Here is a 14,853-nt window from a genome sequence, read left to right as displayed (position 1 = left end):
CTAGTTGCCAGCCAATGGCAACCACAATTAACATCCTTTTTTTTTTTTTTCATATGTGGGTTGAGCCCAAAACCGACTGCGACACAAACGTGCTAACCAATAGACCAACAAGTTTTCCTAAAATGTACATTTAAAAAGAAAAAACAAATCTTTTCAATCTCACTAAATTGGACAAAAATGTCTTTTATTAGGAGGGTAACAAACAGGTCCATGTGACTGCACGACGCATTTCAAAATGGATCAAAGGAATCAAGGTGAACTACTGGTGGACAAACACTAAAGGCTATGAAACATACACTAGGTACATGAGTGCTGTACACCTAGCAAAGGCCATAAAAAATAGAAGGTCCATCTGAACAGTGTACAGGAAGGAGAAGCTTGTGAGGTCCACACTCGCACACACTCACACGCACATACTTAGTATCCACAAAAGGGAACACGGCGGCCCTGTTGGCACATTGAGTGAACGCTGTTGTCTGGATAGTGACATGGTTGGCCACCGTTTTTTTTCTGCCCTCTCGGTTGGCCACCGTTTTTTTTCTGCCCTCTCGGTTGGCTGCAGTTGCATGTATCGTGGAACGTCCAAGCATCTAAACTAGGGGTGGGCAAACCGGTTTTGCTGAAAGGTCACATTTAACGTTCCTTTGTTGAAGAGGTTAAAACAAAAAGGTGTAAGTCTTAAATGCATTTCATATCTTATTTTTTATTTTACCTACAATAAATTACATAACCTCTAATAAATTAAATTACAATGAATACATTCAATATTGTTCAATGAATGTAAATGTGTTTACTTTCCAAATATTGTATATTATGATGCAAATCAATTAATGAAATAAATGAATGAAAATGACAACACAATATTTCAAATTTTCTATTTTATTAAAACAATTGACTCTTTGTTATGTCTAATAAATTTATTTAAAATATATTAGCTTTAGTTTATTTTTGTAAGTGCTCAACAATTGGCTTGCAATGTTATTGAAATGGTGAGTCGTTACACTTTATTTGAGCATACCGTGTCTCCACTGTGGTATGGGTATCACTAGTGGTATGCAGGCTCCCTCTAGTGGTAAGAGAAAGCATCACTGAATGAAATCAAACTGCATGTTAGTCTCTTCAAACTTTTTTTTTTCCCAGTACAGCAAATTTGCGTATTAGAGTTTAATTTGTTTAACTTTTATGTCATACATTCACATTTAATCTTTTAAACATATATTTAGATAATTTATTTCAATGTACGAACAATACATTTTTATTGAATTCAAGCACAGTCAATTTTGCTGTATTTAAGTGTTAATCATTAAACTGTACATAATGTAACAACGGCTTACAATAATAGTAATTTTTTTAAAAATGCGACCGTATCCTAATGTTAGTCGTTTTTGTGATACAGTGTCTCACTTGACTTACAAATATTAACATAATCCTTAAAAGGTTTGACAAGCCTGGAATGAATGAATCCACATTACATTCGTTCCAACGGGAGAAAAAAAAAGGTTGAATTTAAATAAAATTAGAGCAACTTGGAATCAGAACGTTCCACTTTGGAGGTTCCATTGTCCCTACCAGAGAGCCACTCGCATTGCATGGAGGTGTCGGGCGCATGTGTTTCACAGTGGGACGGTTCTGTCCTGGCTTCTTTTTGTGGCATGAAGAGAGGAACAGGAAGGTGGTCTGGGTGGGGGTCTGGGGACTATTTATCACTGGCTTGGCTTCACTCGAGGAGAATATCAAGGGAGAATTGACAGCTGGGCTCCACATCTGCAGTCAAAAGGCAAAAAAAGTATGGCAGCTAAAAATGGGCTTGTTCGACTATAGCTTCTAACATTTTATATGCCGGCCACATGTCTCGCCCGCGTTATCTTTGTGAATGTGGGAGGGGAGATCAGGAACGCCACTGGTACGCCGCTCGCTCGGGAGGATCACGGGGAGGCGGCGGCGGCGGACCTCCTGCTGAAGACGTGCTCGAACTCGTTGAGGATGAGCTCCACTGCCTGGTTCTGGAAAACCATGTTCACCGCCATGTTGCCGTTGTCGCACTCGGGCCGCAGCAGCGTGGGCCCGAAGACGATGCCGATGTTCTGCGTTGTCATACGGTTGGCGTCTGAGTGCTCCAAAACGCTGCGGGACATACACAAGAGTTAACATTTATTAGAATTGGTTTCATCAGTTTGATGAATTGTTAAATTTATTGTCTTGTTGTAGTTATCTTTAAAAAAAAAAATGCAACATTTGCAAATACTTTAGTTTTAATTTTTCATTTCAACATTTTTTTATGTAGTCAAATTCGACTAAAATAGAGACTTTTTATGATTCCACACTAATGTGCTTTTTTTTATTGCCATGTTTACAATATCTTTACAGTTCAAACACATCCATTAAATCATCTAAAAATGGTACAATATGAGCAAGACGCTACTCTACTATTTGTATCACAAAGTTGCACGTGTGTGTCATTTCCTACCAAATTCTCCCGACATGTTGTTTTTGAGATTAATAAATCAGCAAAATATACATTTCATTTTGCATGATTTCCTACTCAACACAACCACAGTGAATGCAAGTATCATTGTCACACGCCTTTGAAAAGCAAGGTGTCTCAATTGTCAAACATTTGCCAAATATGAATTAAGTCATTACGCTTTTTACACAATTCCTTACTAAATTTTGCTGACATGTTGAGTGCCATGTTCGTGCTAGTAACCTTTACAGCCCACAGTCACATGAGACTAAATCACCTAAAATTGAAATATTTACAAAATGGTGCTTCACTTTTTTTTTTATGATTTCCTACTAAATTTGAGTGCCATCTTTCTGCCTTTTAAAACCTTGACTGACCAGAAATCTTGAAATATACGTCAACAAAATAGTGCTCGGAGGTCAGATACAATATGAAGATTAAAGCATTCAAATTTTGGATGATTTTCAACTAAATTCTGGACATCACAATTGTGATGCCCACACATGCAGAATTAAATCTCCTAAAATACATTAAATGTGAACAAAATGAGCATTTCACTTTGTGTATCATTTCCTACTAAAATCTTATCGGCTACCATGTTGCTGCAATTTCCAAGCAAGACAGCAAAATGTCAACGTTTTCGAGAGATATGAACAAAACAGCACTTCATTTTTTTTTGTACAATTTCCTCCTTAATTCTGCTGACATGTCTGAGTGCTAGGATCATGCTAATAACCTTTAAAAACCTATTTATAGACACACACACACACACACCTAAAACAGTGAAATGTTTACAAATGAGTTCTCCCCCTTTTGAATGATGCCTTACTAAATTTGAGTGGCATGTCCATGTTACTCCCGTTTACTAGCCAGGTGTCTCAACTGTCTAAAAATGGTCAAATGCATATGCATTAAATTGCCTTCCTGCTTATTGTACCATTTTAAATTATATTCACTATATTTGAGTGCCTAATGCTCTCGCCTATTCCAAAAGATATTGATGAAAAATAGTTACATATCAGCAACCTTTTTGTATTCATTTTTGGTGGTGTGTCTAAAATTGTCAAAAAAAACAGTCAAAAAGGACTAAAACTGTGTTTTTGGGGTTTTTTGGCGGGGGGGGGGGGGGGGTCTTAGGTATGATTTCCTTCGAAATTGATGTACGGTACTTTGAGTGTCATATGCACATTGCCATGTATAAGGCTGATGCCAAAATCTTTTTTTAAAAATGCTCCACTTTTTGCATGAGTTTATGACATACTGCTTATGTGTTTGCCGATGAGTGGTTCATACACAAGTGCCTTTTACAACCCCGATGTCCACACACACACACACACACACACACAGATGCAGGCAAGCATACATAAATTAATTAATTAAAGCATGCTTCACTTTTTGCACCATTTCCTACTTAGGTCCAAGTTCCACTTTCATGTTTTAAGCCTTTTTCAAGTCAATTGTTGTACAGCAATTGCCTAAAAATATTCAAACGTGAAAAAGTTGTTGACTTTTTGGATAACTTGCAATGAAATTCAAGAGGTGTTTGTGTACCTTTCACAATCCAGATGTCTAAATTGTCGAAATAAAGTCAAACATGGGAATAACTAAAACACGGGTGACGTGTTGCCTTTGCGTGTCGTGTTCATCTAAGTGCCATTTTACGACCCAGATGTCCACACATACGTGTCTAAATCCGTCTGCTTCCACCTATGTTAGTGTGCGAACTCCAGCGCGTTATGTTCCAGTGTGCGTGTAGGGGGACTCAGGAATGAGTCGAGGCCACCGCACGAAGCATTCTTCTAAAAATGCCGTTCCCGCCGAGCCGCAGGAGCGGCCAGCAATTGCTCAAAACTTCCACATGAAACAGAGAGGGGAGGCATGGAGGGACACGGAGGAGGGGAGGAAGAGGGGGGAGCGAGGGAGCAGCGGTGGTGGCGGCGGCGGCGGTGCGCCTTCCAGGAGACGAACCGCAAGGCTCCCATGGGACCTTCCCTCTCCGGGAGTAGAAAGGGAACGCAAGGATAAGTCGGCGAGAGGCTGATAAAAGGACGGAGCCCACCCACCCAACATACCGCCCGTCAGATAGGAGTACAGTGCTGACAAACACACACATTTTGTGCAATGTTTAAAAAAAAAGGGGATCCTCGCACAACCCTACGGGATGCTTGACATATGCGCGCACACGCCCACGCACACTGCAAAAAAAAAAACAACAACAAGCAAACAAAAAATAAAACAGGAACGCGCACACACGCAAAAGTGACATGAGGACAACTATGCCCTCTAGTGGCCAAATTCCAATCAAATCATGAAGTTCATCCATCCATCCATGAGCCTTGAGCTGTAAGGTTTTTGTTTTTTACCAGTAATTTTAGTAAGCTACTTGTTATTTTTTTTACTTTGCTTTTATATGTGTTAACTTCTGATGTTTTTTAATGTATTTTTTTCATTGTGAAGCACGTTGAGGATCCTTGTGGATGACATGCGCTACATAAATACATCTGCCTTGCCTTACCTAAATGGTGTGTTATTTATAAATTTGTAGCAATTAATTTACATTTTATTCAAACATTTTCGCCATTTTTTAAATTTGGCTAGACTGATGTTTTTGAATTTTTCATTTATTTACAGAGTTATTCATTCTACATCTTGACCAAAATTGATTTATTACTTTTTTTTAGATTTTTAGAATGCAGGTGAAAGACCAGGTGAGACAGAATCGTCTCACAAAATACTGTATACAAAACAGTCCATAGAATAGTTTTACATCGAAAAATGTGCAGGAATTGTGAATGTAATTATTCAAAACAAAGGCACCGACTTCTCTTGTCTGTCTTTTAAAATAGAGCAAAAACAATGAAACACATGTTCGTTTCCGCTCTGTGTTATTGATTCCCGTACCAAGTTTAGACACTTTAAAGTCTGCACAATCTTTCTTTGTTACCGTTTGAGGTGGCGGCAGATGAATTGCAGCGTGTCGTGGTTGGGCTGAGGCATGCTGTGCACGACGCTCTTCAGACGTTCCACTTTGTCCGCGTAGTCCACCACCTCTGCAACAACATAACACCACCGAGAAGTCATTTCTGTTCTCTTGCGTTTTAAAAGGAAGTCAAAGCAAACATTTTCTTGACAATAATATGTTCTATGCGGCCCCCCTAGTCCAAGTCTGATTAATATTGCGTTCGTGGAATAGTTAAGCAGCAAAACCCACCCATTTTTTGTTCATCTTGAAGGTTGGCCACTTTGCCACTTGTTGTCATCTGAAAATGACATCACAGAGCCTAAAGGGCTCAGTTTGCGGGGGTCACTTGACCAAATCCTGAAAACAAGTGAGCCTTGGTGGTTGTTACTTGAGCCCTAAGGCATTGTGATGTCACATTTTCATTCGACAGCAAGTGGGAGTGAAAGGCAAAATAGCCACTCCCTAAACTGGAAGGTAGATTTTTTGGCTCACTCCCCAAATGCAATTTTTATCTGAATGGCGTGTTCAGACTAAGAGGTGTGCATAGAACATATTTTTGTCAAGAACATTTTTGACTTGACTTTCCCTTTTAACACTGTTTTATTGGTAATTATTGGATCTCAATAGTAGTGAGGACAAAAATGAATAATTCAATTTTGGAAAATTCAATTCATTGAAGACCTGAAAGTGTCCATCAGTGTTCATGTGAGTGTGACTTGTTTTTGCACATCAGGGATGGGCAGTTTACATAAATACTGGAGGGGGCCACCATTTTTCATCAGTGCGACTGGGGAGGGGGGGGGGGCACATAAGACCACGCACTTCCAAACCAGATGTATGACAAAAATGCGATTTCAGATATGGACAAAAGATGTGCATATGGGCAAAATACATGCTCTTCATAAACGTCTTTCTTCATAATACATTCATGTATAAAAGATCCACGATCCTTACCCAACAACAAAGGGTTTCAGCAAACAAAAAATCAACCACGGACTGTAATTTGCTTTTATGTGCAAAAGACGCTCACCAAAAAAATAAAATAAAAAATTGCAATGACGGCATAAAGCTGCTGAACATCAAACCCACATGAAGAGCAAGAACTCATGATATATTTTTTCAAAAAAATCTACTCACTGAAAATTGTAATATTATTGTGGCACTAGGTTTGTCCGCCGCAAAAAAAAACAAAACAAAAATATTAGGCTCATTTACTTCGTTTAGGGCAGTGTAAAGCCCTGGGTGAGCACAACTAAGCCATGTCTGCCATCTAGTGGTGAATAGTGATATTATCACTTCAAATTACAGTCAGGTAACAATGAATTCACATATTCCGATTTATTTATTTTTTGTTTTTTTTTGGGGTCAGCAATTTTTATTTGAATGTCTATCACTGATTTTCAAAGAGTCTATCTATCTATATATATTTATAACCAGTTCCTGTAGTGAAAACGAACTCTTCGACTAAAAAGATGATTGGATGAAGTGTAATGGCCACGCCCACCATGTCCACTTACTGACGGTGTCCACCACATCGCTGAAGAAGCTGTAGGGCACCAGCGGCTCGGGTAGCTCACGTAAGAACAGTTTCAAAGCTCCCGTGATGACATGGATGTCCTCCCACTCGCTCTCGTCCAAGTTGAGCTTCTCCTCTGAGACAGGCAAGAGAGACAGGCGAGAATTTCAACTGGATAGTTTGATCGCAAGCGGCGGCCACCGATGAGGCCCAAAATTGAGGCTTGCAGCTGCTGCGGAAACAAGGAAAAAAAAGATGAGTGAAAGTAAAAGACGGTATGTGGTGACAGTATAAATATCATCCACACGATTATTTGTCAGAGTAGCTCGAGCACTCTTTGTTTCCTCCACTAGATGGCAGACTTTACCCACTGCTTGCATGTTCTCACCGCAAATTAAGCAGAGGCCTGAGGGACAAACATACAGTGCTTAACAAATGTATTAGAACCTAACCAGCCGAGAAAAAACATCCAGCATTATGAAGTGCTTAAATGCGAACTCTAATTTTCAGCATGCTTTTCGCATTGCACTATTTGTTTTCAAAATAAAATTCGAGCATGAATTAAGACCCCCCCCCCCCCCCCCCTTGTTTCTAAAACATTGTAATCCATTTGTTAAGCACTAAAGGCTAGCAGAACAAAGAAAAAACACCGGAGCAAGTGTGTGAAATGCATATAAGCAGGCCGGGGCAAGAAAAAAAGAAAAAACAAGTCCTCATCCATTAAGGTCTACCTTGCACCAACTCTGCTGGGAACATGTAACGGCCATCAGTGGTCACTGCCCGCTCTGCAAGAACCACAAAGTTACTCAGCACAATTACCACCTTTCGCGATTGGATAAGACCAGAAAATACAACAAAAATAATCATTATTACAGGATCAAAATTGGTCGGCACGGTGATTGACTGGTTAGGCTGGGCATCGGCCTCACAATGCAGAGGTTCAGGGTTCGATTCTGGCTCCGGCCTTCCTATGAGGAGTTTGTATGTTCTCACCATGCCTGCGTGGGTTTTCTCCGAGTACTCTGGTTTCCTCCCACATTCCAAAAACATGCATGGCGGGCTAATGGAACACTCTAAAATGTCCCTCGGTATGAGTGTGAGCGCAGATGGTTGTTCGTCTATGTGTGCCCTGCGATTGGCCGGCAACCAGTTCAGAGTGTCCCGCACCTACTGCCCAAAGACCTTCGTGAGGATAAATGGATTAGGAAATGGATGGATGGATGGATTAAGATATGCATGATTCATGTGCAAAACCCCTTACTTAAATGCACCTTGTTTTATGTTCTGTCTTTGTAGTGTTATGAGAAAAGGAACCATATTTGCTCTTATTAGCTACTGTAAACAATTATAAAAATAATATAAAGCAGTGGTTCTTAACCTTGTTGAAGGTACCGAACCAAACCAGTTCATATGCACATTCACCGAACCCTTGAAAAACAAAAATATGACTTTTTTCCAAATTCAAGACAAAAAAAATGCATTATTTAAAAAACAGAAAAAAAGCAAATCAAATTTCAAGACTCAAGTATAATTGTTTTTAAATTTTACGCCGTACTATCACGACAGTCATACGTTGACTACTGAGCGAACAAAATTTCCCACAGCACTGACTGGACAAGCAACGTAATGTGATCATCTGCAGCCAGTGATGGCCAAGCGGGCGTGTCCAAACGAATTGACATGTTGAGTCGGCTGTGTCTTAACCTCCATGGCTGAGACTCCGTCGAACCCCTGAGACAGATTCACCGAACTCCTTGGGTTCGATCAAACCCAGGTTAAGAACCACTAATATAAAGCCACCCACCCTTGAAGACATTCAATGGAAGCAATACTAACCTTTACCTAAAATAAAGTTCAGAAGTTCTAGTAGGCTTTCCCTCACTTTTTTTATGCTTTCTTGGCAAACGCCCAGAGATGTTGTGCTAACAACTACATCTTTTTCAAAACCGTTCATAATTCCCACCATCTTGTCAAAGGCCCCAGTTCCAGCTGAAAAAAATAACCCTGAGGCAACATCAACATTTTATTTAATTTCTTGGTGAAAAATATACTGTATGTTCACCGAGGACTTAGTATGAAGAATTACATCAGAAAAATGATGTGATGTACTGTGACTAGCTAGCTATAGATTCAAAATAAACTGCCCCATTCTGACACATTAAAAAAACAAAAACAACAACACCAGTAAACCATGTAGCATGTCTACTTTTGAATTTTACTAGCTCACAATGGCCATTATTATGTGACCCAACGTGACTGTCTGTACATCAATGAATCATTCAAGAGCAGAAATTCTCACCATGGTTGACCAAATAGCGTAATTTCTGAATGACTGCAAGGTTGCCGGAAACTCTGTAGATGCCGTCAGTATCCAGACCTGCCACAACACAGCACAGCGCACAAATCATTGTACTTTTCTTTGTAGCTGGCATGGGAAACATGAAGGGTTTGTAGTTTTAATCTTACAAACATAGCAAACGCATGGGATGCAAAACACCGGTTGACAAAATTCTGCACTCGAACTGAATGTCGTTGTCGTTCACAGAGGCATTAAATATAAGTTAAAGAATTGGGACAATTAGAAGATTGCCCTTTTCTATTCATTTCTGCACTTAGAAATGACAAAAACGGATTTAGCCGACTCCAGTTCTCAGTGGCTGGATTGTCCTATAAAGTGAGCACACTGGTACATATTCAATTAAAAAGAAAAGAGAAAAGACTATCTTTTGGCAGAGGTGATTAGACCTAGCACGTAAGGGACAAAAATCAGGATATGTATTTTCTCCTACACTCTTCTAGGTTTCAGGATGTCGTCAAAATTGCCCTGCAGAAAGGCACGTCATCTATATTTCATCTCACAGTAGAAATAAAGAGAAAGCCTCTTTATTGGACTCGTGGACCGAGGGACTGTTCGGCTGCTGCATTTTACCTCTCTTCTCAACAGTCTCGGTGCAAAGCCTGACGAAGCGAGGCACAGTGCTCTTCTCCCGTTCGCACAGCATCTCCAGTCGACAGCCGAACACCTGATCTGATGGGCAGCGACACACGCACGCACGCACACAACATTCATGACCTAAAGGTTTCATAGAATGTAAATTGTATTTCAACAAAATCTGAAAAACTGTTCTGATTAAAGACGTAAAGTACTGGATTTTTTTTTTAACGCACATTCATTCCAATGTTTTATTCAATTTGAAGACAATTGTCCTGAATGTGATTTTGAAGGGTTGTTGTGTGTGACTGGCTGACAAGCAGTCCCAGATCATCATCTACATAGTTTATCATTGACCCTAATTAGAACATGCGCTACCAAAAAAACAAAAAAAAAAAAGGAAAATATTTCACGTTTTATTTGTTCATTTTATTTGTCGGGGTGCATGAAAAGGTTAATATGTTTTTATTAAGTAAAAATATTGACACATTTTGGAGAGACATTCATCTCATTGGGCAATCATTTTTTTTATCTGGATCTACATTTATTGCGAAAAAAAAATCAATGAGATAATGTACCTTTAATGAGCCCTTTCTCCTGCAGGGCCTGCAGAGGAGGCCTCTTCAGAATGAGTTTCTTCAGCCGGGTTTTCACCCTCTTCTTCTCAGTGTTCTCCAGGTTGGATGCCGAGCGAGGGACTGCGAGGGGAGGAGAGGATGGGGAGGAAGACAAGGAGCAGGAGGAGAAGAAGGAGGAAGAGGAGGAGGAGGTCAGCGCGGAGTGCCTCAGCAGATGTGAGGGTATGGTGGTGAGGATGAAAAGCGGGAGGGCGGGGCGACGCCGCAGGTGCGACGAGGCCGATGGCGGGATGAGCTGCCACGGCGGCCAGGCTAAAATGTAAGCGGGCTGAATGGAGGAGAGGATGGAGGAGAGGATGGCGGGGTGTAAGAACCCTGCGTGGAGGTTGAGAGAAAGCAATGATGATGATGATGATGATGATAAGTCAAGTAGAAGTGCACATTTTAGAGTGGCCTTTTATTGTGGGCAGACCAAAACACACCTGTGCAAATTGTCATGCTGTTTTATCAGCTTTTTGACATGCCACACCTTTGAGGTGGATGGATTATCTCGGCAAAGGACGAGTGCTTAGTGAGATGTATATGAAAACATTTGTGAACAAGATTTGAGAAAAAAATGGTCTTGTGTGCACCGAAAAATATCTTATAATGTGAATTCAGCTCATTGGAACCAAGGCAAAAGCGCTGGATTCATCTAAGACAAGCCGTCGGCTCAGCTTTTTGCTCTTGATATCCAACCAACAGTTTGAGTTACGAAACTTGGCTGTTGGTAGGAAACTCCACAAAAAGTAGAAGAAAGTGAACAACTTTTCAAAATATGAGCCTCAGAGCTTGCTTCAAGTTTAAGTTGTTTTCGCTTTTTTTTTTTTAAATTTTGCTCCTCCCAGTTTGTTTACGGTAAAAAATCCAACAAAAAGAATTACAGTACATGTTGTGTATTTCACCAAAAAACATAACTTGGCCACACTAGCTTAAAGCTCCACATAATGTGAAATGCCATTCATGAGCTAAGGAAACTACATTGATGTTGCAGTGTTAAAATCCCTTAAGTAATGGATGTAGGAACACAAATATTGCAGTAACAAATGGAGATAGACAATATAACGATACTCACAGGCATATATTATTTATCCTCAGCAGAAATAAACAAGTACGTATGACACAGCTTAGTTGCAAAAGTCTTTTGTGTTTCATAATCAAATCGATGCATATTATGTCTGTATGTATAATACTGCCCACCTGGTGGCCAAAATGCACATAACAGACAGAGCAGGACAAAGAAGCCTGAAATCATGATGCACAAACTGTCTTTACATTCTATTTTATGATGTTATGATATTATTATTTTAGTGTTATTTTTAGCATGAAAATTTGGTTGGTGATTTTTTTTTTTTAATAGAATGAAATAATGGCATTTCAACGCATTTCAAAGAGCAAATATGATTTGACATACAGTATCACTTGATGTGTTTCTTCAGGTTGGACGAGGGGATTTTGTATGCCAATATTTTTGTTGTTGCTGTTGTAGGTGGGCATAAGGGGCACTTCCTCCTTTAAGATGACTCTTTCATGCCATTGTGATGAAGATGGTTTGGGGAAAACATACTGGAGCAAAAATATACATTTTATTGAGGAAAGTAGTGGAGTACAAGTGAAAGTGCCAGAAATATCAAGCAAAGATGCATGAAGATTCGCCATAATTACAATAAAGCATTTGTACTGTATTTACAAGACTGTGATCAAATGGACGGAGGAGGTTAAGGCAAGGTGAAGAAGCGGCGGGTAGACACCCAAATAAAGGCAAGCGGCGGCACTTACGAGACGATCGCCTGTCGTCCTCGTCACCACTGTGGTCCAGCATCTCCACGCTGCCGGCCCTCCTCAGGGAGTACAGCAGGACATTGTCTAGCGGGTTTTCACGGTCCTGGGAGAACCAGAATAGCATTACCAACAAAACACATTCGAAAAGATTTACAACTACTAGACGGCATGTATTTCCCGCGATTGGCTTGCCACTTTGAAAATAGTACAAAAGCAGTCAAGTGGACTTAAGAGGATGTGTTTTCCTGTCTCTCACCAGCCTGTCAATGACGTTCTGGATGGTGTGGTACCATTCCTTGATCAGAGAGTCTGTCTCTGACTGCAGCAGAAATTCGTTACCCGTCACTGTCCTCAGCTGGAACACACGTTTGGAAACACAATGTAGTACTGTGTGTGTGTGTATGTGTGTGTGTGTGTGTGTGAAACAGTAGTGTTTATAAGAACTCCCCCACTTGGGTGCTGACCGTACCTTGAAAACATTCTTCTTGCTGGACAGCTCATTGGCCCAGTGTAGCTTGGCCCCTCGTAGGTCAACGCTGCTTTCTGGGCGACTGTTTCCTGGTTTCTTAAGTCGTTAAAAATAAAAAAAATAAAAATAATAATAATAATGACAACAGACCATATTCTCAATATGACAACATTAACAATACATATTTTGTAGACCACAGGTGTCAAAGTCAAGGCACAGGGGCCAGATCTGGCCCGCGGCATCATTTTATGTGGCCCGAAAATACCAAATCAAATATGGCAACTTCCATGATGCTTGCTAAAATATATACCAAAATTTCAAATTCTCAAATGTAATAAATAAGAGAGACATTGTAAGCATTTTCTTGTTGCCAAACACCTCATTACTTAAACAATAGTTGAATAAACTGTTATTCTTCACTTCTTCATATGATTTCAGTCATAATGGCTCTCCAAGGGAAATGGTCACTAAAATGTGGCATGTTTTTTGTTGTTTGGTTTGTATGGAACCATAGACTCCTTTCCATGTCTAAATCCTGTCTTACTAGAGTTGATGGACAAGAGTACAGCTGCGCCTCAAGAACTGTATCTCAAATCTTGTTTTCCCATTGAAATGAATGGAAATGCTAGTAATATGTTCCACCAACTCTGTACAACAATTCTTTTAACACTACTAGAGGTGACTCGGTCAAATGCTGTCATATTTTCATTTTTTTGGAGAGCAGAAATAGCAATTGCCTGTGAGTACTGTCACATTATCTGTCTGTTGTTCCACCATTTGTGTTCAAAGAGCTTCTAAAACCACAACTATTGACGTTTACCCTTAGCATGCAGGCTAAATAGGCGTTTTGCATTGGCTGCTAGCATTTAACTGAGTGGACTTTTCTCGGGGAAAGCTGTGTGATTGTTTGAAACACAGAATTTGTGAATCTCCGTTTTATGTTGAGTGTGACAGAATACTTCAACTGGGAGTGGCAATAAACAGCAAGAGGCCTTGGAGTGAGTTTAGTTCGCTTCCACCATACATTGCTCATATGTCAAGCTTGTGCTCCCAAGTCAAAGCAAAAAAAAAAAACAAAAAAAAAAGTGGCCAAATGACAGTTGTATCCTAAAAAAAAACTGGTCACTCATATCTCAAGCACATTCACCACAAGTCTTTTGCAAGGTCTTACCCAGCTGCAAGGCGTCTGTGATTTTGGATCTTTGAAGAAAACCAAACTGTTTCCAACCAACACCACCCACGATGGACTCCAGTTTTTTCTACAACACAGGTTGTTTTATTTGTTTATTATTATATTTCTCCGGGTGCTCCGGTTTCCGCCCACATTCCAAAAACATGCATGGCAGGCTGATTGGACGCTCTAAATTGTCCCTAGGTGTGAGTGTGGGCGTGGATGGTTGTTTGTTTGTGTGCCCTGCGATTGGCTGGCAACTGATTCAGGGTGTCCCCCGCCTACTGCCCGAAGACGGCTGGGATAGGCTCCAGCACCCCCCGCGACCCTAGTGAGGATCAAGCGGTTCGGAAAATGGATGGATGGATGGATTATATTTCATTTCAGGTTTTTTTTCTTGAGTGACAGTTAATATTAAAGCAATGAGCAAGATGGCATTTTATTGTTTATTTCATTAGATTTTATTGTTTATTTTATTAGATTTGTGCTCATACTGTTATGAGTTTCTAGTGTATGATAACTACTGTAACTACCGGTACTATAAATCCACTGTCACCTGAGTTTCCGGCCTCCTTCTGCGATCTTGGTCTTGTTCAAGAGGCCAGCTTTCTCCAATTCCTGCAAGGGCACACATATATATATATTTTTAAGTGCTTGGCTACAAATAGTTATGTCTCTGTAGTGTATGGCATAATACAATCCCCACATACAAGATTCTTAGCCTGTGATTTGGTAGGCAGACTGAGGAAAGATCCGTTATTTTCAAGGACAAACACTGAAGCACTATCATGTCAAAGCCACAAGGTAAGCAGAGCTGCAGAGAGGAGGGGATGGGGGGGGTATTGTGTTTGGCTAATGTAATTGTCTGTTGGGTAAATAAATACAATTTTCTCAGAACAATCAAAATAGAGGCAGCAGAGTCGAGTCCTAAGCATGTCTG

The 14,853-nt window shown here is 40.2% G+C and overlaps 1 protein-coding gene across 4 annotated transcripts in view; it reads right to left on the bottom strand.

Annotated features, from left to right (window-relative positions):
* Positions 1–163: 163 nt before the first annotated feature.
* Positions 164–14,853, bottom strand: part of arhgap9 (Rho GTPase activating protein 9) — a 41,230-nt gene continuing 26,540 nt past the window's right edge. For 2 of the 4 annotated variants that reach the window (XM_086117489.1, XM_086117491.1), the window contains 13 exons: positions 14,470–14,531; positions 13,914–14,001; positions 12,743–12,838; positions 12,530–12,628; positions 12,271–12,376; positions 10,453–10,572; positions 9,872–9,970; positions 9,242–9,319; positions 7,674–7,727; positions 6,944–7,078; positions 5,409–5,514; positions 1,951–2,124; positions 164–1,764 (listed from right to left, as the gene is read on the bottom strand). In XM_086117489.1, the coding sequence (XP_085973615.1) occupies positions 1,734–1,764; positions 1,951–2,124; positions 5,409–5,514; positions 6,944–7,078; positions 7,674–7,727; positions 9,242–9,319; positions 9,872–9,970; positions 10,453–10,572; positions 12,271–12,376; positions 12,530–12,628; positions 12,743–12,838; positions 13,914–14,001; positions 14,470–14,531 (1,248 nt within the window). In that variant the 3' untranslated portion in view covers positions 164–1,733. Of the gene's footprint in view, positions 1,765–1,856; positions 2,125–5,408; positions 5,515–6,943; positions 7,079–7,673; positions 7,728–9,241; positions 9,320–9,871; positions 9,971–10,452; positions 10,573–12,270; positions 12,377–12,529; positions 12,629–12,742; positions 12,839–13,913; positions 14,002–14,469; positions 14,532–14,853 lie in introns of all 4 variants that reach the window. The other 2 variants (XR_015101589.1, XM_086117490.1) reach the window with 2 other exon arrangements.

This window comes from Hippocampus guttulatus, chromosome 8 (genome assembly GCF_054856545.1).
Source record: "Hippocampus guttulatus isolate MCC_2025c chromosome 8, RoL_Hgut_1.0, whole genome shotgun sequence".
NCBI classification, from domain to species: domain Eukaryota; kingdom Metazoa; phylum Chordata; class Actinopteri; order Syngnathiformes; family Syngnathidae; genus Hippocampus; species Hippocampus guttulatus.
The sequence above is the reverse complement of the archived record's forward strand: the minus strand, read 5'-3'. Positions and strand labels throughout refer to the sequence as shown.